Here is a 14,796-nt window from a genome sequence, read left to right on the forward strand (position 1 = left end):
CGCTTAAGACCTTCTCTGCACCTCAGGTGGAGACCTGGGAGGGGGTGTGCCCTCGGCCATGATGCAAGTAGTCCTACTGCTGCATATAGGCGCCCCCTCGGGAGCGAGCGCGGTGTTAGAGAGCCCCTCGGGGAGATCCTCGGTACTAGAGCCTTGTGGCCTCTCAGTTGTCGGACCAGGAGGATCCTGGGACCCCTCAGCCTGTTGGCCGACAGCTCTCAGAGCCTCAGTCCCCTTGCTGGTCTTAGGACCTGGAAGGCCCCTCCTACTCAGATGCTTCCCTGGGATGGAGTCGCCCTTATGGGGTGCAGAGGGGAACAGGGCGCCTACCTTAGGCCTGGTGTTCCGCCTTACATATGTCTTGATGTCTTCTGTTTGTGATGTTTCTAACAGCTCCCTCCACCTGGCTAAACGATTATTCAATGAGTGCGGGGTCAGTGCGTCGCACAAAGAACAGCCGTCCCTGCCATGGTCGGGGCCAAGGCACTGGAGGAAAAGCGTGTGAGGATCCAACGTGGGGAAGGGGTCCTCGAAGGACAGACACCTGCTAAAAACTGCAGTCGTTGACATGCACCGGGAAGGAGCGTGGCACCAGAGGACAGAGTACTACTCGGATAATTGCTAAGTAGAAAAAAGGAAAAAGAAAATAGCGTGTGGAATTACAAGGCCAGAGGCCTAACCCAGGAGCACTGGTGAAAGCGTTCCACTCCCATCGATGCGGAAAAGAGGGCCGAGGAGTGGTGGCGGTGGGCGGAGTCAGGGGAACGCATGCTTCGAGGGCCACACCCCCGCACGCATCTAAATTTAAAGGGGAAGACAATTGTTTTCTGGTGAAAAGGGTCCTGTTTCCCGTCCCTAGCGAGGGACGCCCAAACAGTATGGAGGAAAGGGGACGGAACTTAGGAGTACTAATGTTAAAGACATTTTCCTTTTCACATCACTATTTTGTTTATAGCGTGAGGGTCAGGATAGATTGTTTGGACATAAGGACGGCTTTTGATTTATGACATCCTGACAAAGACTGATGCTTCATTTTTAGTTTTAGGTAGGAAACTCCTCTTAGATCAGGGTCAGAGAGGCATTTTCCCAACCCGTTTAAGTTAATATAAGTATTTAACCAAAATCATGACAACTGTGTGTCCGGCTTTCATTTCTGACCCCTCACAGGTGTCACCGGTGTACAATAAGTTATTTTTTGTCAAACACCCACTGATGTCCCGGGCGCTCTCCTTTAGCAGAATGCAAAGAAATAGACACTAACCTGACGATGTCAACGTGGTTTGAATCTGAGCAAGAGACAGCACTGAACGCACTTGCTGCACTTTTAAGTTAAATACTCAAGCATTTTTAAAGAAATAGTCTCGTATCTGAACTGCAACTTCCTAAAGTCCAACGTGTGAGTGGGTGCCATTTACAAGACCAAAAAAACTGTGCCGATATATATCCTGCCACAAGCCAGAGAGTCAATATTATAAAAAGGCATCTCAGTTTATCTTCAGAAGTGGGGGCCTTCTAGCAGCAAACCGAGCAGGTTTTTTGTGTAAACAGGACTCTTATCTTCCTACAATCGGTGGGGGGATATCCCTGACTGGCTTATTAGAATCGCATGCAACATTTGATGATGTTTTTGTACACAGACCATCACAGTAATTTACGACCTGGAGAGAAATAAGTGGGAACGTATTACATGAAGTATGCAGGGTTGGATCATGGCCCTCTCTGCTCCCGGCCTCGGTGCGAAGTGCAGAAAAAGGTAATAATATGGTGCGATGGTACATGAGGTGAAGTGTGGGCTGGGTAGTGGGTTAACTTGGTTTATGTCCGTCTTCAGTAACTAAGCGCTCAGTTCAGCCAGATGGAGAGATCAGGGTGTCAGTTTATATAATAGGTCTGCATTCTGGCACTGTTTCTTGAGACCTGTTTGCTGCACGATGACACTCGGCAATTTGAAAACGGCAGAGCCTGGTTTGCTATTTAATACTGACAACCTGACTAAAGGAAAAAATGAGGAAAGCCTGGCGGCGGAGCTGTGCGCAGGGGTAATGAGAAGCACAGTGGTGGCCGGTGCAGTAGTATAGAGTCCTGTTGGGGCAAGCAGCCATCGCCCAAATTCTCCAGCATGGCAGACTCCGAGGCTGACCAACGGCTGTGGAAAAGCAGAGTGCCAAGTGGACATCAAGGAAGTTCTCCACCCACAGGGTGGAGGCGGACCTAATCCCAAAGCCAGGAAGATGCAGCAAAGCCACGAATGGAGAGGACAGAAGCCCACGGAGTCGGAGAAGTGTGCCCCGGTCCCAGAAAATCCCAGCAATGTACCAAAGCTGTATAAGAGGTAAGGCGATATACATGGGAACCAGAGGAGGCTGTGATGAATTCTGCAGAGTCAATACTGATCACCAGACTAAAGTCTCCTCCCATGTGGCCTGGGGAAGGTAGTTGCTACCTGAACCTGGGGGTGGTATTCTGAGGGTGGATCACATGGGACGAGAGGGCTGTCAGTGAAGAGTGGCGACTACAAGAGAGAAGCAGTATTCTTCTCTGTCTTATGAGGGGGATCTCTTAATTCCGGAATTGTTGATGGGCTGTTGACATTTTTCTGAACCATATAATTATAAACCTCTGAAAACTACTTTGTGCAAACAAAACCCTCTGCTGTCTACATGTGTATATGGTAAACCTAAAACATGTCCAACAGCTAAAGTTTATGGTGATTGGACTTTAAATGCAAATGTTCAGCAATGTGATGTAAAATAAACTGAAACCTTCTTGGACTCCAAGTCCCAGAAAATCTCAAGTACTGAGACGAGTAAGAGGAGCAAGGAGTTAATGCGGATGAAATGTGACACCATATACAACGTGCACTCTAGTTGTCAAGATCCAGATGAGCTGCGCAGGAGATTTAAACCTGAAAGTTAGCTGGAGCTGGGGGGATGGAGAAGGAGAGAGGAGACATGCTGCAAAGGGGGAAGCGAGTCCAGAAGCAGAGGCAACCCCACAGAGAAGAGCAATGGGAAGAGCGGGAAGCATACGCCTGTAACAAGCTGGATGCATTCAGGAACTGACAGAAGGAAATGCGGTATAGAGAAGGTGAGCTGCGCGCAGCAGGACCAAGAGAGAGGCGGTCCTGCAGAGTGGCAGCGGTTTCACCAGTGAAGGGTTGACACGTCGGCATGGGAACCGAAAGAGGCTCTGTAACGGAGGGGAAGCTTGCCCATTGGTATCTCCTCACATCAGCCGCACGATGAACCACCAGTGAGTCAATCTAAATGAGTAGGGGGCCCCAGGAGGTGCAAAGACGTTAACAAACATTTGGGAAGTATTTTCAAATACCAACCAAATAGATTTAAACAGCAAAGGCAAACATGGTACAATTCTCCTGATAGGAGATATCAGTTGGGGGAAACCTGGAGCCAGTATTGCCATAAACCAAAAGACATTACAGAGAGAATAAAAGGGCAAACATTGTGCAAGTCTCCTGATATGAGATGTCAGTTGGGGAAAACCGGGAACCAGCATTGCCACAAGCCAAAAGACGTTGTAAGAACAGTTGACAGAAAGAGCTGGACCCAACCCTTATATATGGGATGTCAGCATGGGGGAAATTGGTGCAAGTACTAACTGAAGTCAACAAAGTTATGCCACTGAAGAGGTACAATTGTGTGATAAGACCATCAGGCAGTGGACCTGCTTGTACTCTCCTGCCAGGTATGCCACTGATACCTAGCAGGGGAGTACACAAGGGGATCTGTGGGAGCCAAAAGGGAGATATTCCTGGCAGGAGAGTAAACTAGGATATCAAGAGTTTTCTGTTGAGAGGTTTCCTGGCAGGAGAGTGTACCAGGAAACCCACTTTGAACTGGTGTGTTGAAGAAATGTTTTGTCATATTATGTTGTTGTTTCAATTGAACATTTTGTCAACCTGAGAAGTTGAAGACTTGCCTTTTGCCATACTCTAATCACTATTGGAGAAAAGACATGTGTTTAACCAATCTGAAAAGTAGGAAAGACTTTCCTTTGCCATTTTCCAACCAGCATTGTGGAAAAGACATTTATTTTGCCATCCTGAAAGATTGGGAGAGACTTCCTCCGTTATATCCCAACCCAGGTTGTGGAAGGAACATTTGTTTTGCCATCCTGATGAGAGTATTAGGTAAAAGAGACATTTGTATTGCTTTGAAGAGACGGGTCTTGACACAAACATTTTGCACAATTTTCTTGAAATAATCCAGGGGAAGGGAACCACCTCCTTGGACGTAAGGATTGTTTGGTTGAAATATGTTCAGTTTTTGCACCTTTTTGCTGAATTAAAGTTTGAAACATTGAACCTTTTGATTGTCTATGTTCGTGTGAGGGTCAGATTTAGTTAGGACACAAGGTCAGCCTATTTTAGTTTTAGTTTCATAGGAAGGGATTTGCTTTAAGTTAGGGAAAGATAGGCCTTTATCCAAACCCATTTTTGTTAATTAACCCCTTAAGTGCCGAGGGCGAGGTATCTCGTCCTTGACATTGCATATGCAGTGCCAAGGATGGGATAGCTTGTCCTTTTTGCCACCTTGTTTTGAGTGATCCCTGCAAAGGAAGGGATCGCTCAAAACTGTAATCCAACCCCCGGGCTATGTGAGGGGAGGTCCCCCCTCACTGCCAGGGGGCTGGATTACCTTCAGTTTCACGTCGGCGTGCATAAAGCATGCCGGCCTGAAAGTTAAAGTAATTTTCATCCACCAGCCATTTTGGGCTGCTGCGGTGAAAATAGCAGGTGAGTGTTCACCTTTCTCCCCCTCGATCTCCGGCTGGATTTCAAGCCAGAGATCGAGGGAGGTGTCGTTGTAAAGGGGAGATTGTCCCCTTTCCAACAACACGCTTTGTGAAAGCATTGCTGCCCGCGGATCGGGCACAGGGCGCTCGATACGCGGGCAGCAATGCCCACTAGTCACCAGGGATACGTTTGTGACGTGGGGGGGAGAGGGGCTGCTTACAGTAAGGTGACCATCTGCCCACAGGGGTGGGGGGGTAAAAAAAACAAAAAAACAAAAAACCTGATGGGAAGGGGTTTGGGGGACCTAGACACCAGGGATTTTTTCAGAAATGGTGTCGCTGGAAAGGGGAGATTCTCCGCTTTCCAACGACACCCTGTGTGACAGCATTGCTGGCCACGGATAGGGGGCAGGGCGCTCAATGTGCGGGCAGCAATGCACACTAGACACCAGGGATGTCTTTGAATGCAGGGGGGAGGTGGGGGCTGGTTACAGTAAGCAGCCCTCGCCCCCCCCAGCCCCCAAAGCATGGGGGCACATATGTACAACCCTGGGGACCGATGCTGATCATCTGCCACAGGGAAGGGGGAAAAACATTGTTTTTTTTTAAAACAGAAATGAACGGGGGTGGGGTGCCTGGGATTTTTTTGCCCCCTGAAATGGTGGTGGCCCTCTCCCTCCCACACCAAGTGGAAAGGGGGGGGCACCCCCTGTAGCCCTCCCTAGGGGCAGATTTATGCCCCCAGGCAGGAGTACATGAGGTGGCCCCCCCATCCAATTGGGGGTGGGGGGAGGGCCACCAGCAATAAGTGTGCAGGCCCCCCAAAGGATGGGGCCTGCAGCTTAGGGCCCGCTCTGGGGCAGGTGGCTGATCATCTGACCCCAGGGAAGGGGGCAAAATAAAAAAAAAAACGAAAAGCACAAAAACAAAAAGGGAATTTTGAGTGGGGGGGCCACTAGCCACCAGGGATATATTTTACAGAAAAGGGGGTGGCCCTCTCCCCCTCACCCCAAGGGGAAATGGGGGCACCCCTTGTAGCCCTCCCTGGGGACAGATATCTACTCCTAGGAAAGGGCATCTGACCCCCGGGAGGGCTGCATGAGATGCCCCCCTCTTATCTGCCCCCAGGGAGGGCTGAATGAGATGCCCCCCCCTGCATTTGGTGTGGGGGGGGGGTAGAGGGTCACCCCCCATTACATTAGAAAATTACCTGGCGGTTTAGGGTGCCCCTCAGCCCGCCCTAAAGTGTAGTGTACCATTTTCCATTTTTTTCTTTGTTTACGAAACTTGCCTTGGCACAGAGGGGCACATTGGTGTGCCAATCTGGCCCCGGGGTGCCCAAACCTTACTGCCCCACCCACTGGGGGCCTGTCCAACAATTTTTGGGCGCCCCCCACCCCAAATGGAGGGGGGTGTACCTCACGCAGCCTTTGGTAGGAGGCCCAGGGAGGCCTGCATGAGGTGCCCCTGCCACCCATTTGGGGTGAGGGGGAGAGGGCCCCCAAAATTGTGTGACAGGCCCCCCAGTGGGTGGAGCTGTAAGGTTTGGGCACCCCGGGGCCAGATTGGCACACCCCCTCTGCGCCAAGGGGAGTTGGGTTACCAAAGGAAAAAAGGGAAAATGGTGGAACAGATTTTAGGGGGGATGTGGGGCACCCCAAAGGGACAGGGAATTTTCTAATGGGATGGGGCGTTGACCCCCTGCACCCCCCACCCGCAATGGAGTGGGTGCCATGTCATGCAGCCCTCCCTGGGAACAGATATCTGCTCCTAGGAAGGGACGCCTGAGCCCAGGGAGGAGTGCAGGACAGCCCCCCCTTATCTGCCCCCAGGGAGGGCTACATTTTGCTGGTGTGACCGTAGGTAACGTTTTTTGTTTTGTTTACAGCTTTTTCCACGCGAGCAGCTGCAACGTTACGTGAGTACTGTTTTTTATTATTCTATAGTTAGGGCCCACTGTCAGTGGGGTGGGTGAGACTGGGGCTGGATTGTTGGTGGTGTGGGTGGAAAAGGGCCGTCTGGGTAGATATGTTGGTGGGCTGGGACACAATTGCAGGGGCAGGCCACAAATTGCCCCCAGAACATTGGTGTTTCCCTGGGAGCGGATCCCTCCCATGTGGGCTGTCCGTCTGAAAGCCCAGGCTCCACCTCTGGCTGTGCTACATTACAGATATCACCTCCGGGGAGGAATGGGGATCCTGCTGGGGCTCCCTGGAGCTGCTGCTGTGCTTAGGGAACGGTACACCCACATGGTACATGAATGTCCAAGGCCAGGGACATCACCTCCAACTGTCCTGGAGTTGCGGCTGGGCTGCATTACAGCTTTTCCCTTCGGGGAGGTATTGGCACACTGCCGAGACTCCTTGGTGGGGAGAAGCTGTAACGCAGGGCAGCCAGGGCTCCAGCAAAGTCGGCGGTAATATCCCTGGCCTTGGGCACCCTTCTCCCATGTGGGTCTTTGCCGGGGGTTCTGGGTGATAAATTCTGGGCTGATTTGCGTAAGTTAGACCTCTGTGGATTCCCAAGGGTGTCCTCTTTTGGGAAATGCACGAGGTTCCCCGTTTTCCTTGCTGGCTTCGACACCCTAGGGCCAAATCTGTAGGTTGCCCACATGAACAGAATGGGCAGTGGCGAAAGGCTTGGGGTTACCAGTGGGTTATCCTTTTCCTTTTGCACCCCGGTAGGTGCACCCACACATGTGAGGTACCGTTTTCATCGGGACACATGTGGGGACGCGGAAAGGTAGGCCATGTGATGCTGGCGGTGTGTTTCGGTGGGTGGCCAGAGCGAAATGTCTGAGAATTGTCTTCATTTCCAGCCAATTTCAGAAATATTTCCCTGTGTCCACTCACTGAAAAACGTCGCCAACAACAGATGTACACATGTACCAAAAGTGTGAAATTCAGTTGTCAAAACAGACCTGGGGTTACCTGTGATTTAGGCTTTCCTCTTGGCGCCCAGGTAGGTGCACCCACACATGTGAGGCACCGTTTTCATCAGGACACCTGTGGGAATGCGGGAAGGTAGGCCATGTGTTGTTGGTGGCGTGTTTCGAAGGGTGAGCTGAGTGAAATGTGCAGAAAATGCCTTTTTTCCCCCCACATTTCAGACTTTGCGGTGGTCTCTGGGTAATAAATTCTGGGCAGATTTGTGCAAATCATACCTCTGCGGGTTCCCACAGGTGTCCTCTATTCGGAAATGCATGGGGATCCCGGTTTTCCTTGGTGACTTGGACACCCGAGGCCCATATCTGTACGGTGTGTCCGTCTGCTGAAAGTGTGAAATTCACATGTCAAAACAGACTTGGGGTTACCTGTGTTTTGGGCTTTCCCCTTGGGGCCCAGGTAGGTGCACCTACACATGTGAGGTACCGTTTTCATCGGGACACCTGTGGGAACGCGGGAAGGTATAACATTTGTTGTGTTTGTGTGGTTTTCATAACGTTTTGATGCATTTGCTGGTGCCCTTTGTCACACAACCCTTTCATTTCCCAAATGTGCCCTACATTTAGTCGCTGCTTTAGGTACCATACACTTTTGTAACCTGCACAAGTCACCTACCCTTGAAAAGGTCTGCCTGTGCTCTTTCAAAAAAAGTATGCTTGCCGTTCCTCACCACATTGGTTTTCCTGATTTACACATGCTAAGTACATCTGTTCAGGACGTAAGCATAAAACTCCTGTGTACCATGTCTCAGTGTTTGGCATGTGGTATTGCTTGTTTTGTAAAACACTACAAAAAATGTGCGCTTTCCTAACTGCAAGAGTCGGGGGAATGTAGCAGAGCAATGCTTTTCTCAAAATTCATAGAAGCCATTGCCGTTCCAAGCCAACCATGTCCACCACATACCTTTTTTTCGGTCATTTTCCCGCTTTTCCCCCAATCTATGGCAGTTTCCCCTACCAAGTTGTTGCCTGACCTACGCAAATCACCCCTTCCTAAACTTGGAATTGTGTCTACTTTTCAGAAATATATGCCTTTCTGTCCTCCAATTTGTCTTTCCTACCCTTTTCTTCCATACCGTCCATGCATATCCAATTGGCAAAAATGGCCAAAATCGCCTACCTCTCACAAAACAGTTGATAACCACATCAAAATCATTTTTTTCGTTTCCTCTCAACCTGTTCTTGAAAGCCAGGAAATTGGGGAATTCAGCACAGCAAACCATTTATTCCTAGCTCTTACAAGGAAAAAAACACAGGCTTCTTTGTACATCATTTTATTGCCATTTTTTGAAAAAACTCAACATTTTCACCCTTTTTGCTTATTTTCTCCCCCCCCCCCCTACAGCAACCTAGGATTCCTGGCCACCTAAATGTGGGGAAAAATGAGCCAAATACGGCTGAGATATCTCATGTAACAAAAAGGTTACAAGCCATTGGATGGCCACATACCGAAATCACCAAAAAAGGCCTTGGCACTGGGGGGAAATACCCATAGCACGTAAAGGGTTACATGACTAATGTTGAGAATATTACCACTTTGAGTCCGCCTCTCATTTCTGACCCCTCACAGGACCCAGGGGTTGACACAGAGGCCAAGGTTGAAAAGGAGTGTGGGAGCCCCTCTACTGAGAACGAACATGGGTCAAATACCCTGTTCTATGGAATTTTCTGCCGCTCAGGAGGGTCTACAACCACTTTTTAGCTCACTGCACCCTTCACAGAGGAGAAATAGCCATTTGCATATCAGTCTTTGCCCCAACCACAAAGGCAATCCAGCACCGAAATGCTAAACAATTCTCCTCTGACCAAGAGTACCATCGGCAACCCCCCAACATGTGTTTCAGCCTCGTTGTGCCCCCTTGGTGAGGTAAAGCTAAGCCTCTCTATGGCACAGTGAGCAAGCGGTCCATGCCTGGATTTCCCTTGGTTACTTCAGGTGAAACCCCAAATTTTACAAAATTGAAAAGGAGTGTGGGCGCCCCTCTACTGAGAATGAGCATGGGTCAAATACCCTGTTATATGGAATTTCTTCCACTCAGGAGAGTGTGCAACCAGGTTTTAGCTCACAGAACCCTTTTCAACAGAGGCTAAGGTAGCTTTTCCTCAGCCCAGTATTAGCAAGGGCGTTAATGGGAATAATGAAGAAAGGGTCTGGGACCCTAGCTGTGAAAGGGCCAGCATCAGAGGAAATCTTCCTCAGCGCACTGCTAACGAGAAAGCCACTGGCCACCAGAGAAGGGTATGGGACCCCAACAGTGAGAAGAAAGGCATCAGAGGAAATCTTCCTCAGTGCAGTGGTAGTGAGGCCATCAGAGAAGGGTTTGAAATGCCAACAGTGAGCAAGAAATGTACCAATCAATACCGAGATAAGGGAGTCATCCATCTGGTATCGGACAAAGAGCTGTGATAAAGACACCAGGCAAAGCAAGTCATTCCTTCTGGCCATATTGTGAACTGAACCAAACAACTCCAGAAGAAGGGAGTCCTTCTCCTGATGTAGGGCGAGAAATTGTGCTGAAAATGCATGGGGAAGAGAGTCATTGCCCCTGGCCTTGTGATGAACTGTACAAAGTAACACCAGGAAAAAGAGGTATTCTCTTGACGCTGGGCTGAGAATTGTACCGGACACAGCAGGGGAAGAGAGTTGTTCCCCCTGGTTCTATTGGGAACTGCATAAGATTATACCAGAAGGGAGTCATTCTTCTGGACATTACATAAAGACTGGGTAAAGCCAGTAAGCCAGGGGAAGGGAGTCATTCCCCCTGGTATTTTCTGTTGAAAAGAAACATTTGTTGAAGATCGTTCAAGAAGCAGGAGAAGGGAGCCATTCTCTTGAAGAAGGAACTTTGTTAGTTTATCCTTTGGTTATAGTGAGAGGATTAGAGTAGAATTTGACACAGGACGGTGAAACTTTGGCTTGACGGACATTCTGACAATTCCTTCAGTTTTAGTTTGAGGAAGGAAAACCCATTTTAGAGATAGGGACTGTGAGATCTTTGATTTGTGAAATAAAGCTTTACAACCAAAACCATGCCACCTTTGTGTCAGCTTCCTTCTTCGACACACTTACAGTGTTATAGTTCAAAGAAAGTGAAAATGTCTAATATAGCATCCTCTTGGGGAAACAAGTCACAAAGATGTTTAATGTTTATATTTTATTAACAACTAGATAATCCATTTAAAGCCTAGAAGAGTATCTGTTGAATTTGACTTGAGGTATGGAATTCCTTCATTTTGCACATTGGGAGGGGGCATGGGCTTTGGGTGCAGGGGGCACAAGGCTGTCTGTGCCTCGGGTCCCAAAAACTGTAAAGATGGCCCTGCACAGGCCGAAGGTCCCTGTGACTTTGGTCACTGATAATGGGACCCAAATAACATTGCAGGAACATAATACCACTTCCTCCAACACATCCAGGAGAACTGTTAGGTAGGCAGCTTTAACAAACTCATAAAGGAGACCATTCAAGGTGCATCCCATTCCAAATTAGACATGCAGAAAGAAATTCAAGACATGATAAACATATATTGCCTGAGAGCCCATCTGGCGATTAAAAGATCATCATTAAAATAATTGAGGGGAAGAGGCCCAGGGACTCTAGGGGCCCAAGCGGGCTAGACGAGAAAGTCAAACAGGCCAAAAGAGAGATGGTCTCAACCACAGTGGGCCCTGCTCCTAACCCATCATCCATGGTGGCCAAAGGTAATGAAGAATGGGTGTGCTTAAGAACATATTCAAGGTGGGAAACCTGGTTAAAATAAAGTTAGTCCGCCGAACACTAAAAGGGGAATCCAAATCCAGCAGTTAGAGTGGTGAGAGTATTCAGATCCTAAGTAATAGGAGAACAGTGGAAAGGTCTGTGCACTGGAGAAGATGGCCTTATACAGACCTAAAGGATAGCACTGCTCGTCTCCCTTAAACCTGCCTCAAGACTGTGAGGGGATGGATGTGTTCTAGCTTATGCATTGGTTATGTATTGGTTTTGTATGCCCTGTAGACCCATCGCCCTACACCACTGTGTGGAATCCATGAAGTCACAGACCTGTGAGTCGGAGCCCCACGCGGTTAGATGAAGGAGGACCAGATGGTGATTGAGATGGTGGCAGTGTAAGTCCCAAGTCCTCTGCTCATTAAGGTTTTGTTTGTGTGTAGGCATGGGATAGGAATTTGCCCTGCACTGACATAATGGTACTACCTGCCCATAGGCAGTCCACAACTAAAATGGTGTGAGTACCTGGGTATATTTATCTAGTGCTTGGTAAAATTCCTATCTAATACCAATACACAAGCCAAAACAGTTGACTTTCTAAATGACGTTTTTAACAGGACTTCAGTGCTACGAACTGATGTGATAACACAAATGCTGCTTATAAATGAGGTGTCTCAAGGCACACTTGGGCAAGTCATTTTTAAGGCACCAGTAGCACATTTGCAGCTCCAATGTAACCATTAAATCCGAAATCACTGTACAGAAATAACACTGTGAACCCCTAAATAGCACCAATATTGATGTTACTGCTTGATGAAGCAAGCTCAAAAGGGATCCCATGAGGATGTGTTTTGGGCCAAGAATACAAAATCTAGTGATTGGGCTCAAACCTAGAGAAATTAAAACACATCACCCCAACTTTGAAAGAGCTCAACTGGCTTGTTATGGAGCAAAGAATCAAATGACATGGTGTAAATGTTGTAATGACTGTAATTAACTAAATAATTATGTAATATAAAATAATTAACTCAATAAATAGACATAACTATGAATGTCTATTTGTTACAGACAACATTTCAAATGGATGACGTAGCATGAAGTAAGGTGAAAATATGAAGGTTAGGACAAAGAGCAATAGATTAAGCACGTCTTCGACTAACATGAGAGGGTAAAGAAAGTGGAATGTGTGGACACAGATTAGGTTCTTCTGGGGGGTAGTGTAATATACAGAGTTTGCACCCGGGTCAGAACGTTGGAATTCTGACAGCCAATTAGAATCCACGGCTTTTGGACAATATTCGCTGGTGTATGGCAGAAAAACTACAATCTGAGGACATTGACGCGTGAAGAATTGTGGGTCCCTGCACATGTAGGATAGGGATAGTGTTTATGGGAGCACCCCCTTTCGATGCGCAGTCTTTTGAATTCGAAAAAGAAGATGCAATGCTCACAAGTTTAGCAAAACAAGGATGCTTGCAGAATTGTATTTACCCTCTTCCAAGGCTCTTAATAGGACACAGACCATGGCACTTTCGACTCCATGTCTGCGATGTGGACAGACTGTAAAATATATTTCAGACGTAGGTCCTTGAGACAAAGTTGTAATTAGAAAGTGTCCAACGCTTCCAGGAACATCCAGCAACAGAGCCAGAAAAGTGAATGGAAATACTGGAGGCATGCCGGTATAAACATTTGATTCTATCATCTAGAAAAACCTCTTTGGGTATCATGATTAGGTAACACAACAAGGTCTCTATAGAAATGACAAATTCATGCTTTCCCTATGCAAATCAAGGAAGGAGAGTCCTCTGACTGCATTTCCTATTTTGCATTACTACTTCAGACCACTGTGGTCACCATGTCATGGAAGTTCAAAGTTTCAACTGTCAAGCTGATGTGCAAAAAGTGCCATAGAACCAATCCTTCTGTACAAAGACAGATTTGGCTAATGGACATTGCAGGTAATCTAGTCAGTCTGTACATTCTCACACTGCTAGGTAAGTGACCAGTGTCAAACTACCTACTGCTTAGATGCTAGGCCGTACTCATACCCGCTGTAATGTGGACAGTAGTCAACAGAGTGGTCACTGCTAGACCTGTGCACCTTTCTGTTTGCATTGTGGAACTAAAGTCTACATTTCTCAGAGTGCACTTGAATGGAGCTCTTGTCAAAGTTTCAGAAATGGATTTAGAATCTGCCATTCCACTAGTTTGTGTTCTGCATGAGAATGCAGAAAGCATAAGCATACAATTCAATTGAGAAAGGCAGCTTTTTTGATCATCTAAACTTTGCATCTCATCTCAGGCAGGACTTCTTATTTCATTTCAACAACAGTTATTTGAACTGAACGTGCTTATTGGGTTCCAGGCACTGAGATATCACACTTAGTTCTCATTAAATGCTGAGCAAATTACCAGGCGATAATGAATTGTGATAATGTCCAGGGTTGGACCCAAATGGGCGTTCTCCTGGATTAAAAATCTGGCCTTCCTGTCCCTTTGGTCAGCATATCAAGATTCAAAAGACACTATCAGAACATACTGACTTCTTGGTATAAGCTCATTCCACGTGGAACTGCCACCGAGTGGCAAAGCCTTTGCAGAGTTCCTATGGTATATATGCGATAGAGCACTGATGTGCCCCTTTCACCTTTCTAGAGTCTCACAGGTTTCACTCAGTGAGCAGAAAAGAACTGCAAAAGACAGAGAAAGGAAAAGCGGCTACCACATTCAGATTACATGGAGGCTTATATTCTTAGAAAAGCTGGAATGCAAAAAAGGATAAAAGTGGAAAAAGGTCTGAAGGCTCAGTGGAGCATTCACAGTGCAAGAGCAGCTACTGAGTGGCAGACAGAGCATATTATATGGTGCCTTGGCCTTTCTCTGCTGTCAGTAAGTATACATCGACAAGCATAATTTAATGAAGCTGAACATGTGTTAATGAATTGAGGATTCACCCTCAGCAGGAGGTTAGACTATGAATGATATTATAAATGTGATGTTGCAGAGTTCTACATGAAAAACGTATAACCTGAAACAGTTTCCAAAACAAATATGTGGGGATGTGGCCCCAGCATTTTGACATATAAAATAAGAATTCAAGTCATTTGAAAGATTTGAAAATAAACAAACAATCATGAAATTGTACATCAAGTGATGAGATAAAAATACAATGCATTTTTTTCTGCTCCAGTTTCTAGAATAACAAATGCAGGGTCTGATACTGACCTGTGTACTCGGTAGCAGAAGCCACTGACGAGGTTGTGGAGGCATTTTCCCAGTCCTTTTCACCACTGCGACTGCCGCAGCGACTTGGAGATATGAACCCTTCCACCGACTCAGACCTGCACAGTGAATATAGATCAAATTTGCTTACTAGTGTTAGGAAAG

The 14,796-nt window shown here is 47.3% G+C and overlaps 1 protein-coding gene across 4 annotated transcripts in view; it reads right to left on the minus strand.

Moving 5' to 3' along the window:
* The window catches only part of CAMSAP2 (calmodulin regulated spectrin associated protein family member 2), an 820,267-nt gene that overhangs the window by 58,414 nt on the left and 747,057 nt on the right, over positions 1–14,796 (minus strand). For all 4 annotated transcript variants that reach the window (XM_069641228.1, XM_069641227.1, XM_069641226.1 and 1 more), the window contains one exon: positions 14,635–14,750. In XM_069641228.1, coding sequence (XP_069497329.1) covers positions 14,635–14,750 — 116 coding nt within the window. The remainder of the gene's footprint in view (positions 1–14,634; positions 14,751–14,796) is intronic.

Source organism: Ambystoma mexicanum, chromosome 1q, assembly GCF_040938575.1.
Source record: "Ambystoma mexicanum isolate Mex_15411 chromosome 1q, UKY_AmexF1_1, whole genome shotgun sequence".
Taxonomy (NCBI): Eukaryota; Metazoa; Chordata; class Amphibia; order Caudata; family Ambystomatidae; genus Ambystoma; species Ambystoma mexicanum.